Below are 15,726 nucleotides of genomic sequence, written 5' to 3'. Positions count from 1 at the left end.
CTCCGCAGGCACGGCCTTGGCACGAACCGCCGGCGCAGCGCGTGGCGCGCGTCCTGACGGCGCCTCCGCTGCCGCGGCTACCGCATCATCTGCTGAGCTGAGATCGCTCTCCGATGATGCCAAGCGACTGGCGAGGAGAGCTGCCTTCGCTTGCGCCGGAGCGGCGACAGACCTCTTCGCCTTTGCCTGTGCCGGCACAGCGAGCGCAGCCTTCTCCTTCGCCTGCGCGGGAGAAGCGCTCTTCTCCTTCTCTTGCGCCGGCGCAGCAAGAGCAGCCTTCTTCCTCTCTTGCGTCTCAGAAGCGCTGTCCGTCTTCGATCGCGGCGACACCTCGACGACCGGCTGTGTAGTTTGCGGCATGTCGTCCGTCGTAGCGCTACGCGCCTCCTCAGAGCCCGGCGTCTCGGCCGGAGGCGCAGTCAAGGGCTCGACTGGCCGGCTCGCCTGCTCACGCGAGGCGGCCGAGGCCTGCGTGGCGCCAATCATGCGGCCGAGCTGCGGCAGTGCTTGCTCTACTGCTGCTGCGTGTCAGTCGCAGCGCTGAGAGGACAATCTGGTCATGCGCACCTTCTTTTCCGCTCTCTCCGACACCTGCAACGCCTGAAGGAGGCCGCACGGCCTCGTGTTCCTCCGCGCTAGCCCCACTGCCATGTCCTTCGCCCTCGCCAGAGCCGGTCGGAGGCTGTGTGGCTTCTTGAATGCCAGCGCTGACTTCCGCCGCGCTCTCTTTGCGGCCGCTCGCTGAGCCTGCAGGAGGCTGAGTGCTCTCGCGCTCGTCGGCAGACGGTTCAGGTTGAGATGCCTCGCGGTCGTCCGAGGTCAGCTGAGGCCGCTGCGCCTCGTCCTCGTTGTCTCGCGGATCGGGACGACGGCTGTTGCTGGCAGCGTTCGGCTTGGGGTAGTTGCGTCCTGACGCTGCCGGGTCTAGCGAAGCATCCTCCCACACGCTCTCCTTGCTCTTACTGCTCTCCTCAATCACAGACGTCGACGCTAGACGCCTCATATCCGTCTCTCCCACCTCTCGCACGCGCCGCGGGACGGGCTGGACTCTCTCGCCCTCCGACTCTTCCTCTTCGCTCTCGGTGATCGACGCAGTGGTCTGCCGACCGGGCATCGGCGTCTTGAGGCCGAACTCCGCGCTACTAATGCGTCCGTCGTCGTCGTGCTGGTAGGACTTCTCCGAGTCGATCATCGGCGACACGCTCGCCTTGGCCTTCTGCGCCGCGGGCCCGATGAAGGGCCCGGACTGCTCGGCGATGCTTGCCGCTACGCCCTCGGGCAATTGTTGAATGCGCACACTCGCCGTCTTGCGCTTGCTGCTGTTCGACTTGGAGCTCGAGCCTTGCGGCGGCGGCGGCATCGCGAGAGCATCCGACGGCAGACTTTGGCTGCCCTGCTGGCCCTCGGCGGCTTGCACCTTGAAGCCGCGCAGCTCAAACGCCGAGACTGCCGAGTCAAGGTCGTCGCTAGGCAAGAAGATGCGGACGCCCGTCGAGATAGATTCAGACGGCACATCATCGTTGATGAGGGGCACGCTCGTCTCGACGAGCAGACTTGGCTTGTTGCTGTTGCCGAAGGAAGTGACAGCTAGAAAAGCGCGGTCAGCCAGGGACGAAGCGCATCGCAGCCGATGCGCGCACATTTGATCTAGGACAAGCATGTCAGACAGGCTCGTCTATGGAGTCAAGGGGAGAACATACCAGGTCCAGCGCCACACCGAGCGTCGTCATCCCCGGCTGCGCCGTCGAGCCCGTCTCGAGGGCAATGCTGCGGCGTTGTGATCAGCTGGAACGCCCACAGACACACACGGTGCTCACGCACATCAGACCATCTGCGCCCATCCAAGCGTCATACGGAGCATCATGGTCCTCGCCCCTGATCTTTGGACAGCGTATGGTCTTGCGACGGCCGATGGGAATGAGACGGCTGAAGCGGAAGCGATTCGGTCTGCCAGGCGGAGGGGTCAGCATTGTCGTGGTGCGGCAGCTGCCCCCACACTGTCTCACCGCGTCGGATCCGCCTGGCCCAATTTCGCGAGGATATCGGAGATTGTCGAGCACCAGCTGCCCTCGGCCGCCTCAAGAAATGCATCTGCAAACACACGCAGCATACCATCGCGATCGTAAGGCTGCAGGCACGAGAAGAAGCGCTGCGCATACTGCTTGCGGGCCTTGGGTGTGTCGCTGCTGGGAGGCGAGAGGCGCTGGATGACTTGTACCCAGTCGGAGATCTGCGGCTGCGCTGCAAGGCGCGACGGACTGGTCAGTGTGTGATGCAAGCTGTGTCGGAAGGACAGACGCACTCTTGAGGGCGAAGAGAATGCGTCCGAGCACCTCGCTGCGTCGGCGCGAACAGCATCAGCAGCGCCTCGTTCTCAAATGCGGCATTGCCTGCTCACGGAGTCATCGACCGACGAGCACGGAGCAGCGAGCGCTTCGACGCCTTGTCGAGCACCACAAGACACTGCGCACGGTGCTTCAGCAAGGATCATCCCACTCCGTCACCGCCGCAACTCACGCCCACAATCGCCATGTCACTAAGTTGGGCGGTGTGGCGACACAGCACGTCGCAGTACATGCCCTGCAGCTCGTAGAAGCGGTCCGATTCTGTGCCGCATGAGGCGTCAGCCACAATGCGCCAAAGGTCTGGGAGACTCAATACGACTGACGATCGCGCATTGCCTTGTCTGCCTCTTCGCCCGCGTTCGTGCGCTTGTCGTACGTGTCGCAGAGGCCATACGCCGCCTCCGTCGCTGCGCTCTCCCACGAGGTGATCATTTTGCGACTGTGCGAAGCGGCGCCATAAGCTTCGCTTCGCTTGCCGAAAGTTTAGCCTACAACGTACATGCGAACCACAGTCGAGGTCCCTGTACATGCGACCTCGTGGTCGAGCAGTGCCGGAATGACGCCCTCCCACGCGAGCCGCTCGAATGCCAGCATGAGGGACGTGGTGATCTCGGCGTTGATGGCCGTCAGGCGCGCCGAGCGGCCCTGGAGATGCGACGCCAGGGAGCGGACCTCTTTCTCGTCGTACTTGTCGTACGAGTCCATCTTCTTGAGGTCGAGCTAGCAGGGACAGACAGTCAGGAGGAGTGGCAGTTGCATGGCACACGCGTCGCAGCTACGACGACGTGCGCATGTCCCCAGCGGCGCGCCCGATGCCGGCTCTCGCTGGCCAGACTCACGAGCGCAGCAAAGCGGCGGCTCATCTTGTCGATGTCCTTCTTCTGCGCATCCTCGAGCAGGTCGTTCTGCGACTGCGACTCGGCAAAGGCCTGCAGGCGCTCCGACTGCGCGCGGAACTCCTCGGTGAGCGCCAGCAGCGAGGGCCGACTGCCCGACGCGGCCGGCGCAGGCACAGGCGACGCCGGAGCGCTCATGGCGCAGCGACACGCGGTGGCGAGATGGGAGACTTGGAGAGAGCCAGCGCAGTGAGGAGGCTCAAGTGTGTCAGGTGGAGGTGGGAGGTGGGAGACGGGAAGAAAGGCGTGCCGCTGCTCCTTAAGAGGGGTGCTGAGCAGGCCGTGACAGGCGCGCGTCGCGCGGCCTCATGAGGCAAGTCGCGCCGCCGCAGCAACGCCGCGCGCTGCCACCGCCTGCCGCCTTTGGCCTGCCTCTTCAAGCCATCTGCCAACGCCCGACTTTGACGTCTGCCTTCCTCCTCGCTCCGTCGTCGCACAGACCTGCCGGCGAGCTTATCAGTATGCACGCTCACGGCGCTGCATGCTGGCGCATCCATAGCATGCGCAGGCTGCTCCGGCCAACGCGTACATCAGGGGCCGAGGCAGCGGCATGACGTGCAGCTGCAGGCACCGCTGTGCCTGCTGGCTCAGCGTGGGGCCGTGCCGGCGTGGAGGCGAAGCGCAGCAGCCTGGCTCCACTCCACCACCTCCGCCCCGTCTGCCACCTCTGCGTGCACTTCAAGCCTCATCTCACCCGCTCCTGTCACTTTCACGCATCAGTGCCTCACGCGCACGGCCGTCTCATGTCGACACTCCTCCACAACGTCCTCGCCTCGCGCCTGGCCGCCGCCGCGGGCGGCGAGGGGGCGCGCGTGCGCAGCAGCGACGACGAGCAGGCGCTCGACGAGTGGGAGGCCGTCGACAGCGGCGCCAGCGACGACGAGCTCGTCGGTGAGTCGCTCGCGCGTCTGCTATGGCCACGTACCAGGCAGACCGAGCACTGACGCCTCGCGCGCTCCAGCTGTGCGTTCCGTGCCCGGCACCGTGCCCGGCACGCCCTTTGGCCTGTCGCGCCCGCCGTCGCCGCCGCCGGGAGCGGCAGGCGCCTCTTCCTCGACCGCCGCCGTCGGCAGCGCCGCAGAGGCAATGCACCACCTGACCCTGGCTGCGGCGGGCCGCAAGCGCAGCGCACTCGCCGTGCCGGGCAGCAGCAGCAGTGCGAGCGGCAAAGCCACGCCCAGCCCGCGCGTCAAGAGCAAGACGGATCCCCTGAGGGCGTTCCCAAACGTGGTGAGTGACGCCCGATGGGCTGAGCGGGGGCGCGAGTGGAAAGGAGTGGTGCCGAAGGCATGGCAGAGGAGCGGTGGAGGACCACGCGGGGCGCAACGGCAGAGCAGGTGCCTCACTGGCGCGCCATCCTTCCGCCATTGAGCACGCTGCAAGAGCAGCTCAACGTCATTACGTCACACGCCTCGCAAGCATCGGCACTCAGGCTGACACATGTCCCCTGCCCAGATCTCGCAGCGCATCTTCCTCTCTCTGCCCGTCAGCGCACTCCGGTCCTGCTCGCTAGTCTGCAAGCACTGGCGTCGCTCCGCCACGCTCAACTACTGTTGGTACACGTACTGTCAAGCGCAAGCACTGGACGAGGCCGGCACCAACCCCATCCCCTCCTTCGGCTCCTCGGGCGCACGGTGGACGCGCCGAGAGAGCAAGATCGATTGGCTGAGCCACATGGCGAAGCGCAAGCGTCTCGAAGCTCGCGATGAGGAACGCGCAGCCAGCATGCCGGGCAGCGGCAGTGCCACGCCGAGCCGCACGCAACGCCTGGCGGAGCAGGGCGTGCAGACGGCAGCGGCACGCAACGAGGAGCGCTGGCAGGCCGAACAGGGACAGGAGTGGAGCAAGGCCGACATGCGCGAATACTACAAGACGGCGGGCAACAAGGGAGGCAAGCTGAGAGGCAAGTCGGGCAAGGGAGGCGTCAAGACGGGCAGCATGGCCGACGGCGGCTTGTGGGAGTAAGACGCTGCCTGGCTATGGCGACATCCCTCGTACCGCATCGCTGCTCTGCGCCTCGATCTTGCTCTTCCCTCGTTTCTTTTCTCTTGGGCTCCCTCGTCACGCGTTCTCTCCCCTCGCGTCGTCCTCATGCTCATGCCCTTCTCTGCTCTCTGTACGCGTCGTTCACGCCCAAGCTCCGTGCCGCACGCTCCCGCGACGAGAAAAGCACAAGATATCATTCGCGTCTGGTGTGGAGAGGGTAAATGGGTGCACGTCGGTGAGGATCATGCAGTGTGTGGGAATCATCGAGAGAGAGAAAATGAGTCTGGCGAGGCGCTGAAGGAGAGTGGTAGTCGTGGGCCCGATGCACCGCCTTGGCCCTCACAGCGCCGCCTCGCTGCCGTCCGTCGAGACATCGGGGCGCCATGCGCTGCCCGCAAGTGGGCTAGGCACGGCAGGCCGGTGCACGAGCTCGCGCTTGCGCGCCGCCTCGACCTCCTTCGCAATGGTGCCGCGGACTGCGAAGCGCAGACGTGAGGCGTCAGAACCAACTGCGAGAGCAAAGTTGAGCAGGGCAAACTCACAAGGACTGGCGCAGTCGAGACCAGGAGCCAGACGTGGAGCCATGGATGTGCGCCGCTGCGCGAGGAGGAAGGGCATGGGTCAGTCGACTAGTCTTTTCTGGTGGGCGACGAGAAAAGCAGGGCCTCACCTTCTGGAAGACAGCCTGCTTCCCCAGCTCCACCAGGAACGGCGCCTCATCCACGCGTCTCCGCTCCTCTAGACACTGCCGAATCCAATTGACGCCCACGAGTGCGGGCCTCGCGTCGTTCGGCAGCGCACGGAAGGCGTGCAGCGTAGCAGGTCGGCCACTCTTGAAGACAATGTGCGTCAGTCGCGCCGCTGCGTCGCTCCCGGCTGCCGGCGCGCGCGAGGAGACTCGAGCACCGGCAGCGCGCAGTTGCTCGATCCACCGTGCTGATGCGTCCGAGCCATCCTGATCGCGCACGTCGACGAGCACGACGACACCGCGCAGGAAGCGCTCGGAGCTAGCGGAGGAAGCAGTGGCGAGGCTGCGAGTGCTGGCGTCGCCTGCGCCGTCGGTGGCGGCGACGCGCTGCGTCGGCACGTAGGTGTACATGCTGCGTCGACGCTGCACTCGTGCGGTGACGCCTGTTGTCGCAGGCGGTGGACTTGCAGCTCGTGCCTCCTCCTTGTTGGCCACCTTCTGCTCCAGGCTGCCGTCATCCCCGATCTCCCCGCGACCCGGCGCCGGCGTCGCAGCACTCGACTGCACCAGCTGCAAGCTCTGCCGACGGGTGTGTCGCCGTTCGCCGGCGCCGGTGCCGCTCTTCTCGTCGCCTACGCCTGGCCGTTCGAGCCTGATTGCTGCCAGTCGCGCGGCGAGGCGGCTCGCCTTTGCCTGCGCCCGCTCCGCAGCTGCAGCGCGCTCGTCGTCGTCGATGCGGCGCTGCGCCTCGGCCTGCACTTGCGCATCAGCTTCAGCTTGCGCAGCCGCCTCTTCCTCGTCTGCGGCCCTCTGCATCGCCTCCCGCGCCAGCTTCGCCGCTGCTTCCTGGCGCGCCACTCTGCGTCTCTCCTTCTGCGCCTCGACAACACGCATGGCTTGCGTTTGTGCCTGCGCCTGTTGAGCTTGTTGAGCGCCTTCTTGTCGTCGCAAGGCTCGTTGCTGCTGCATCTGCTCCTCCTCCTCGGCTTCTCGTTGTGCCTCTCTTGCTTCTGCAGCTCTAGCTCGCGCGATCGCCGCCTGTGCTGCATCGTCTGCCTCGCGCTGCATCTCCCGCTGCGCCAGCTTGCGTGCTGCACGGCGTGCCTCTCGCTGAGCCTCCGCGGTCTCTGCTGCCGCAGCTGCATCAACCGGCGCGGCCGGCTCCGCCTTGGCGAGCGCGAAGAGCGAGCCGCCGGGACGCACGCGGCCCACACCAACACCGCCGCCGGCGCTGCTTCCGACGGCTAGCCGCTCGCTGCACGTCGGAGACTCGAGTGTGCGGCGTGTGGGCGAGTCGAGGGTGCGACGTGCGGGCGAGGAGAGAACCTGGCTCGAGGAGACGTGCTGCCGACTCAGCGGCGCAGCTGCCGGATCGACGTCGGCGATGTGGGGCTGCAATAGCGCTGCACTTGACCCAATAGTGCGTCGACGGGCATGCTTCGGCAGTGCCAGGCGCGCAAGCGATGCCTCGAGGGAGGCCAGTGCACTGCTCGTCTCTGGCGAGAGCGTCGGTGCAGCGGCAGCGGCTGTCTGGTGCGGCGGCGAAGAGGTAGGCGAGGTTGAGGAGGAGGAAGAGGCTGACGAACGAGCCGGGTACGACGCCGGCGAGCGCTGGACGCGAGGTCGCGTTGCATTGCTGCTGCGTGATGCCGGCGGCATGGTCTTGCAGGGCGAGCAGTCGGCTAGCTCGTCGTCTGACTCGGAGACACTGACACTGGCGCTGGCACTGGCGCTCTCGCTCTCTGCCTCGTGCACAAACACGCCGCGTTGAGCACGGCCCGGCGAAGCTCGCCATGCCGTGGCGTGCGCCGGGCGCGGCAGGGTGGCGCGTGGAGGCGTCCCCGCCGGAGCTCGAGAGATGGATGGAGGAGCTGCACTGCTGCTGGTGCCCGGCAACACAGGCACTCGTCTAGCCGAAGGTCGTGTCGCAGTCCCGGCCTCGCTCGTCTCGCGCTGCCGAGCAACGACGACAGCACCGCTGCGAGGACGCACCGGTGAGCTCAAGTGCTCCCGTGATGCCGGCGCACGACTACTGCTTGGCGCCGCACTTGAAAGCGCCACCTCGCGCTCTCGCCGCGCAGTCGTGGCCTCGAGCGGCACCGGGCGAGTCGTGCGCTCGGCCATCGTTGCCGGAGCCCGAGCAGCCGCAAGAGAGCGCAGAGACGTCGGCAGCGTGGCTGGCCGTGTTGCTGGTGCAGCTGTTCGAGTCGCCTCGATACGTGTTCGGCTGCTACTGCTACTGCTGCTCTCCACGCAGCGCGACGACATGGCCACTTTGAACGGCGACGTGTTGCAGCGAGCCTGTGCTGCGACACTGTCTCGCACTGGCGAAGCAGCTCTCGGCGGTGAAGCGCGTCTAGCTCGCTCCGTGCCTCTCTCCCGCGCCACACGCCTGGCCCTGCTCGCGGCCGCGGCATCCAGCTCCGCACCACTCGGCGGCGCGTGCGTCTGGTCTTGCAGCACCGAGTTGCGCAATGCCTCCTTGCGGGGGTCAGCGGCAGCACGGGCAGCTGCGGCATCGAGGAGCAGCCCGTCGCCCGCCTCGAGGCTGCGGCGCGCAATGGCGGAGCGTGCGGCGCGAGAGGTGGGAGGTGCTGCCGTCGTGCTGTCGCCAATGCGTGCGCCGTCGGCACTGCCGCATGCATCGACGTCCCTGCGCACGATACGGCGTGCCGTCTTGGCGGGCGATGGGGCCCGCTCAATCGCGCTGCTGCTGCGAGGCTTGCTCGGCGAGCTGCGTCCCGCAGCAGCGGCACTCGTGCCGCGCGCCTGTGACGGCCGCACCACCACGCGCGACGGCGGCGCCGCAGCGCAGAGCGAGTCCATCGCGCCGAGCACGGCAGCGGAAGTGAGCAGACAAGGAAGGAGAAGAGGCGAATGCGAGGGTTGTGGAGAGAGGGAGCGGCACCCCGAGCAAGGGCGCGCTACAGTACACCGCGCCCCAAGAACAACACTCGCCGGCGGCACGCGGCGCGTCACGTGCAACCAACACCTCGGCGAAGCGGCGCAGGCCGGCCGAGGATCTGCGAGCCGCGCCGCGGCGTTCTGGCGGCGGCGCGTCAAATCCCATCCGCTGCTGCCCGGCCGTCTCCTTCGCTGTCGCGCTTCGCGTCAGCTTGCTGCTGCACAAAGAAGCCCGGAGGTGCCTGCGTATGCGTCGAGTGAAGGTGCTGTGCGGCGGATGTATCAACACCGAGGCGGCCGCGGAGGCAGGAGCGGCTCGAGCAGATGCGGTTGGGGGGCGCCGCATGCAGCGCCGCCGGAATAAAGCTCGGCGGGGCGCGCCGCGCGCTGCAAAGGATCAGCAGGCACGCAGCCGGCGCGCGGCGCAAGGAGCTCGCGCCTCGAGGCATCCACGCGAGCGGGCGGGAGCGCGCTGAGACCTCGGCACGCCGTCAGCAGAGCACGCAGACGCGCGGCCAAGGCATGCGCAAGAGACCGCAGCGGCCAGCAGCAGCGAGGCTCTGGATGCATCCACCTCGAGCTCGCGCTCGCCGCTCCTTGCCATCATCATCCACCACCCTCTCGTTCCGCAGCAGCAGCTGCAGCAGCTGCTCGCGGCTCCCGCTCCTCGTCGCCGCTGCATCCGCGCTCGTCGTGTCGCTTTGGCCGCGCTCGTGTCGCTCCGCCTTCTCGCCTCCTGCGCTCCACATTCCCATCCGCCGCCGCGCGTGCACGCCCGACGGCGCTCTTCTCTCTCTCCTTTCATTCACCTCGCATCCTCTGCACCACATCCACCTCGGCACATCCAGTCGCTCTGCTCTGCTCCTCGCTCGTGCTGCTCCACCGCCGCTGCCGCTCTTCGCCTCGCCGCCGCGGCGTCTTTGCTGCGTCTCGCATCCATCCGTCCTCTTGCCCGCGCCATCCGCCTCGCCTTGCGCATCGCCGCCGAGCCTGAGGCCGTGCTAGCGTCCTCGCCTGGCTCCTGCTCTCGCAAACTGCGCCTCTGCGCCTTGCAGGTGCTGCCTCAGGTGCATCGGGTGCCGCCCAGCCTCAGCCGGGTCTTCCTGGCGCGGCGGCATGGCGCACTCCACCGCCACGGCGCCCCTGGCGTCGGGCTCGGCTCTGCCCGCCTCCGCTGCCTCGGCGGCGCCACCGCCGCTGCGGCCGCGCGTCGACACACATGCCCTCAAGGCGCAATTGGCCGCCGCGCTCGGCACGCACGGCGCGCGCTACTGGGCCGCCATGCTCGACTTCTTTGGTGGACGCATTGCCAGAGAGGAGTTTGAGCGCGTTGCCAAGGGCACATTGCGCAGCGATCAGGGTGAGTGTGGAGTGCGGCAGCGCATCCCGAGGAAGCATCAGGCGCACGGATGGAGGGCCGGAAGGTACGAGCCCGGCGAATGTCGGCATCCGCGCCGCCCAGCGCCGAGCATGGCGGTGGAGCGCTATGCTCGCATCCACGCTGCTATGCGTCGAGGCAGGTGCACTTGGCTGGTGGATGATTCGCTCCAACCTTTGCACCTGCGTTCTATTCGAGATCTCATCTGACACGCGCTCGGACCCCGCAGTGCACCTGCACAACTCGCTGCTGCTCGGCATCATCTACAACGCCTCTCCCGACGTGCACCTGCCGTCGAGCAACAAGCGTGGTCTTGGCGCACGCGGCGGTCTCGCTTCGACAGCGCCAAGCTCCGACTCAGAGGATGCAGCCGGCCCTTCTGCGCCGCGCAAGCGTCTGCGTGCCCTCATTGCCGGCATGCCGCAGAAGGAGCGAGCGCGTCTGAAGGCCGCTGCAAAGCCGCCGCCGCGCGCTGCAGTCATGGGAGCACTGGGCTGGGCAGGTGCCGGCGCAGACATGCTCGAGAAGAAGCGCAAGGAAGAGGAACGCCGGCGGGCAAAGGAGGAGAAGAGGCGCGTGAGAGAAGCCACCACCGAGATCGGTGGTGCGGACTGGCGCGCCGAGGCGGCGTCGGCGGAGATGCGCCTGCGCGACGTCAGGGAAAAGCTGAGCGTCTGTGAGTGGGCGCCCTGCTGCCACGTGCAGGCGAATGTGGCGGTCAGGCGGGTGTGCTGATGCTGGATGCGCTCGCCTTGCAGCCACGCAGCAGGCGGTGGCGCGTGCCTTGTCTGCGCCGTTGTGCGCCGAGGCAAAGGAGCTGCCGGATGTTGACCGCCTGCTCGACACCATGACGCTGGCGGCGGTGGAGAACGAGCTGCCTGGCGGCGTGGCACCACAGGCGGCGGCGCTCTTGCTGGCGGCCCTGCAAGTGAGTAGGAGACGTACGCTGCATCAAGGAGCACAGCGTTGATCGAGACCTCATTCTGCGCTGCTTCAGAATCACTTGCAGAACGTGGCAAGCAGCATGATTGCCGCTGTGCGCTCGCACGGCGCCGACGGCATCCGCACGTCAGGCCCAGCACCACCCGCGTCTGCGTCTGCAGCAGTGGCGGCTGCCGCAGCCTCAGCATATGCGCAGGCCCAGGCGCGTCTGTCGCGCTCGCCGTCGGTGATGGAAGAGGACGAGGAGGCGCAGACGCAGCACGCTGGTCCTTCTTCATCCGACTATGCCGCACGCGCCAACCTCCTCGCTGCGCCCGCAGCGCAGAGTCCCAGTCGCTCGTTGCGCAACATGCGCTCCGACCTCTCGACGCGCACGGGCACCAGCACGCTGGCGACATGCAGTGCTGCAGACAGCAGCATGATTTCGTTTGTCAGCACCGCGCCCACCTCGCACGCCCACGGCTCCGACGACGGCCACGACACGAGTGGCGACGCCGACGCCGACGGCGACACCAGCATGCAGGACGGCAGTGTGCTGCTCTCGCCGCGCTCGGCGGCCGCAAAGGCCGCGGCAGCGGTGGCGGCCAAGCATGCCAGTGCTCAGGGTGCACCCAGCCTGCGGCTCCGCGACGTTGACTTTCTGCTGGCCCTCTCGCCGCATGCTGCCGTCGAGCCGTTGGGTCAAAGCTCCGCTGCTCGTCTGCTGCTGCCCGCCGACGAGCAAGAGGACGTCACCGCTGCTACCCGCGCCTTTCAGCGCACCGAGCCGCTTGCGGGACGCAACGACACGGCCATCATGCAGGCGGCAGCGCGCCACGCGGCGCTGGCGAAGGTCTCCGACGTGGGCGGCGAGGGCAGCATGGGTGCGCGTGCACGCTACATCATCGATCAGAGCGTCGTCTTTGGCCTCTTTGATCGCCCGGCACTCGTGGAGCAGCACGCGGCAGAGGCAAGCGGCCGCAAGCCACGCCCGACAAAGGGTGGGCTCTCGCTTGCGCCTCCACCGCCGCCGGCACCACTGCCGTCGGGCTCGCAGCCCAATGGCTTGCAGCCGCAAGAGGCGCCGCGAGACGTGTCGGACGAGATGGAGGCGCGCAGAAGGGCGCACCTCAGCGAGCCGCAGTACGATGTTGCCGACCCCGTTGCGCTGCTCGCTGGCTTCGCCGACTGAGAAAGCGTCGCCGCTGTCCGCTTTCAGTCCCTCACTTCTTTACTCTCCTCCCTGGGCCACCAGCTCTTTTATTCTAGCGCTTCCGTGTGCGCGCCCGGCTTCCTTCCTCAGACCCTCGCCCCACCGCACTCCACGTTAATCCCTCCACTGCATCGCCCCATCACCAAGTCCCCACACCACACTCCCATTGCCCCCTCGTCCACTCCATCCACCGCACACACACACATCAGACACACACGTCCTCCCTCTAGCTTGCTTCTCTCTCTCGGCACGCTCGCCTGCAAAAGGAATGACATAGCCGTTGCCTCAGCGAGCTCGCATTAGTGTGAAGGGGCAAGAGGGCCAAGCAGAGGGCGGATGGTGGTGCCGTCGGCTCGCGCCGCATCTGTCGCTAGCGCGGGCTATGTCTTGCTGCGGATGAGGTTCTCGAGCATCGAGAAGCTGAGAGCAGGGGAAAGACGGCTCAGCTCAAGGGCAGACGAGTGCACCCTATGCGACGCACCTGTTGCCATCGGGCTGCAGATCGATCCACGGCCCTCGCTGTGCATCCGCTCCCTCGCTCGCTCCCCAAGCGCCGGGGCTCTCGCTCGTGAGCTCGCTCTCGACTGGCACTGCACGCAGCGTGCCATGGTCGCTAGTGACGCCCACAATGCGCACCGGCGTCGGCGGCGCCGTATCACCGAGCGAGGCAATCTGGTCCGAGTGCAGCCAGGCCGCGGCGTAGCGCTCGCGGAACGGCGCAAAGCTGCCGCTGCCGCCGAGAAAGACGCGCCAGAGCTTCTCGAGCGTCGCGAGCACGGCACCGGAGAGCGCTTCTTGCGACACGGGCGCCAGAGCAGCGCTGCCGGCCGGAAGCGTCGAGTTGTGTAGGGCGATGACGTCGGAGATTGACGTGGTGGGACGTGCATTGAGACAGTTGATGCCACAGCCTGTACGCAGAGGTCAGCAACGAAAAGCCAGCGAGGGAAGAGGCCGAACGCACCGACCACGAGGCGGAACTCCTTGCCCCCGGAGAATGAGCTGTTCACGAGCACGCCGGCGAGCTTGGCCCATCGCTTGCCCGCGTGGACGAACGTGCCCGTCCTTTGTCTTGCGCCCTGCTCTTCCTCGGCGCTGCCCACCTCGGCATACACGTCGTTCGGCCATTTGATGCGCAGTCGTCTGCCGACGGGCGCATACTCTTCGCCGAGCCCATGCCGCACAGCTTCGACGATGGCGAGCGCGGCGAGGTACTGCACGAAGACGAGCCCGGAGGCGCAACTCAGCGGCAGCTCCAGCACCGTCGAGAACTGCAGACAGCCGCGCGGCGAGATCCAGGCGTTCTTGCCGCGCCCGCGGCCCGAGACTTGCTGCGTGGCGAGAATCGTCAGGCCGGACGGAGCACACTTGAGAAAGCCCGGGTTCCTGGGCGCAAGAGAGCGGTGTCAGCGCAATGATCTTCACGACCAGATCAGGAATGTACGCACTTGTCCAGCAGCGTCTGCGTACTCGTCACCACCTCGCCGTACATAATCGTGTGGCCTATCCGCTCCTCCGCTTCCTCGACCGGCCATCCTCCCGACCCTGACTTCGGCTTCAGGCTTGCGAGTGCGCCATGTGTCAGACGCTCGCGTGCTGCGGCGAGATGACGCATAGCGGCGACCATGTCGAAGTGCGGCGTGAGGCTGCGGTCGGGCAGCACCGACGACGTGGCGACGAGCGAGCCCTTGGCTGCATCGGGCACGCCGGGAAAGGCGAGCACGTACTTGGGCACACGATGCAGGTTGACTTCCGTCGCATCGTGCGCCCGAGCTTCTGCTTCGTTGCCATTCGAGCCTCCTGCTGCGCCCGAGGAGACAACCTCGAGGTAGGGCGAGTAGTCTGCTTCGGCCATTGCACGCGTGATGCTCCGACTCGTGCCGACGCCCGAATAGAGGATGAACGTGTCGTTCTGGTCGACTTGTGCCAAGAAGAAGGACTCTGCGAGGGGCGCTCCCGAGTCGTCGGGCGCGTCGGGCCCGAACAGACTGGGCATATCGGTCAACGCTGGACGGGCGCTCGAGCTCTGCAGCGCCAGCAGCTCGCCCATGCCGTCCGGGATGCTCGAGAGCCAAAAGAGCGGCGTCAGGCGCGGCACGCCCCACTGCGAAAGCGGCGCCGAGTCGAGCGATGGGACGTGCGGCGATGTCGCCTCAAGACCGGTGTCGCGCAGCAATGCGGCCAGGCGCGCCAGACGCTCCTCGTCGAGCTGCCGCAGCTCGGCGTCTGTCGGCGGCACCGTCTCGGGTGCGCCGCTCTCGCGCACGCTGCGGGCATCGCGCTGCAAAGGGAACTCGGGGTGCGTGCCAAAGAGCAGCGCCACGCCGGCGCCGACGGCACAGCGGACTGCCGCTGCCTGGCCCGCATAGCCGGGCGCCAGGGCGGCGTCGGCGGGCGGATAGCGCGCCAGCACCTCAACGCCCTGTGCGGCGTATGCCTCGGCATCGAGAAAGGCGCCGCCGCCGTTGTACGCACACGTCCATGCGCCGCCGTCGGGCAGCGCCAGGCGCGCGAGGCGAGCGCCGGCGTCGGACTCGTACACGAAGCCCGGGTAGGCGGTGCCGCGGCACTCGCCGGGAAAGAAGCGCAGTGCCGGGCGGGCGCCGACGACCTCGAGCGGCGTGTCGCGTTGAAAGACGACCTGTGCAGAGGCGAAGTAGGCGCCAGCGCAGATGCCGAGGAAGCGGCCGCCGCCAGAGACGTAGGCGTGTATGCGCTCGTCGGCCCGCACGGCCGCCGAGGCGGGCGCATGCGGTGGGCGCTGTGCCTCGCCCAGTGATGCGACGTACGGCAGGTCGCGCCCGCCAGGCAGCACCAGCAGTGCAGTCGTGGCGGCCCAGGGATCGCATGCCAGCGCCCGAGCATCGACGGCTTGCACATCGTACGACGGCAGCAGGCGCCGCAGCGTGCCGAGCGTGTGCTGCAGCGCCGACGACGAGACGCCGGGCCCCGAGTAGACGAGCACGTTGGACATGGTGGGCGAGGCGTGGCGCAGAGGTAGTGGGGCGAAGGCTCGTGGGGATGAAGCAGGGAGAGTGTCGTGACGGAGCGAAAGAGCAGAGGGGACCTGAGCGGCGCTTGTGAGGCGCGCTCGCGAGCCTCGGCAAGCTGCACGCAAGCAAGAGGCGCGCGCCGGCTGCTCGGAGGAGCGCTGTGCAACAAGCTGCGGTGCCAGACGCCGGCCGAGCTGTTGCAGCGCACGCCGCGAGTGCAAGAGCGGCAGAAGCAGGACGAGAGCGGGGAGACGGGCAGGCGCAAGCGGAGGGAAGGCGGACGTGGAGAGGGTGTGGAGCGGAAGAACGCGCACAGCGCACGGCCCGCTTCTTATGGCGGGGTGCGGCGCGGAATGGGGAACGAGCTAGCGCGCCCGGGAACGTCGGCCCGAGAGTTGATTCTTG

The 15,726-nt window shown here is 67.4% G+C and overlaps 7 protein-coding genes across 7 annotated transcripts; 3 read left to right on the top strand and 4 right to left on the bottom strand.

The window, feature by feature from the left end:
• Positions 1-399: 399 nt before the first annotated feature.
• Positions 400-1,760, bottom strand: FA09DRAFT_199480 (hypothetical protein). The gene has a single exon (XM_025739431.1). The coding sequence runs from the start codon at positions 1,658-1,660 to the stop codon at positions 449-451; it is 1,212 nt and encodes a 403-aa protein (XP_025600225.1). The 5' UTR covers positions 1,661-1,760; the 3' UTR covers positions 400-448.
• Positions 1,571-2,781, bottom strand: FA09DRAFT_328097 (hypothetical protein). The gene is made up of 8 exons (XM_025741640.1): positions 2,669-2,781; positions 2,518-2,606; positions 2,399-2,463; positions 2,303-2,337; positions 2,007-2,241; positions 1,701-1,947; positions 1,641-1,647; positions 1,571-1,587 (listed from the first exon to the last, which is right to left on the bottom strand). Exons 1-6 carry the CDS (start codon positions 2,775-2,777, stop codon positions 1,782-1,784), a joined length of 699 nt encoding a protein of 232 aa, XP_025600224.1. The 5' UTR covers positions 2,778-2,781; the 3' UTR covers positions 1,571-1,587; positions 1,641-1,647; positions 1,701-1,781.
• A 1,145-nt stretch (positions 2,782-3,926) lies between these two features.
• Positions 3,927-5,651, top strand: FA09DRAFT_328092 (hypothetical protein). Its single transcript, XM_025741639.1, has 3 exons — positions 3,927-4,132; positions 4,203-4,471; positions 4,697-5,651. The coding sequence occupies exons 1-3, from the start codon at positions 3,985-3,987 to the stop codon at positions 5,204-5,206; spliced, it is 927 nt and encodes a 308-aa protein (XP_025600223.1). The 5' UTR covers positions 3,927-3,984; the 3' UTR covers positions 5,207-5,651.
• Positions 5,567-8,741, bottom strand: FA09DRAFT_324562 (hypothetical protein; the record flags this gene model as incomplete). The annotated part of the gene is made up of 3 exons (XM_025741129.1): positions 5,567-5,736; positions 5,770-5,824; positions 5,898-8,741. 3 exons carry the CDS (start codon positions 8,739-8,741, stop codon positions 5,567-5,569), a joined length of 3,069 nt encoding a protein of 1,022 aa, XP_025600222.1.
• Positions 8,742-9,226: 485 nt separating this feature from the next.
• FA09DRAFT_199389 (hypothetical protein) lies at positions 9,227-9,931 on the top strand. Its single transcript, XM_025739430.1, has one exon. The coding sequence runs from the start codon at positions 9,342-9,344 to the stop codon at positions 9,822-9,824; it is 483 nt and encodes a 160-aa protein (XP_025600221.1). The 5' UTR covers positions 9,227-9,341; the 3' UTR covers positions 9,825-9,931.
• Positions 9,932-10,755: 824 nt separating this feature from the next.
• On the top strand, positions 10,756-12,625 carry FA09DRAFT_328090 (hypothetical protein). The gene has a single exon (XM_025741638.1). It carries the CDS (start codon positions 11,222-11,224, stop codon positions 12,308-12,310), a length of 1,089 nt encoding a protein of 362 aa, XP_025600220.1. The 5' UTR covers positions 10,756-11,221; the 3' UTR covers positions 12,311-12,625.
• On the bottom strand, positions 12,614-15,611 carry FA09DRAFT_358722 (class II aaRS and biotin synthetase). The gene is made up of 4 exons (XM_025745001.1): positions 13,777-15,611; positions 13,293-13,714; positions 12,813-13,239; positions 12,614-12,751 (listed from the first exon to the last, which is right to left on the bottom strand). Exons 1-4 carry the CDS (start codon positions 15,300-15,302, stop codon positions 12,712-12,714), a joined length of 2,415 nt encoding a protein of 804 aa, XP_025600219.1. The 5' UTR covers positions 15,303-15,611; the 3' UTR covers positions 12,614-12,711.
• Between the last annotated feature and the right edge of the window lie 115 nt (positions 15,612-15,726).

This window comes from Tilletiopsis washingtonensis (assembly GCF_003144115.1).
Source record: "Tilletiopsis washingtonensis strain MCA 4186 unplaced genomic scaffold FA09scaffold_4, whole genome shotgun sequence".
Classification (NCBI taxonomy): Eukaryota; Fungi; Basidiomycota; class Exobasidiomycetes; order Entylomatales; genus Tilletiopsis; species Tilletiopsis washingtonensis.
The sequence above is the reverse complement of the archived record's forward strand: the minus strand, read 5'-3'. Positions and strand labels throughout refer to the sequence as shown.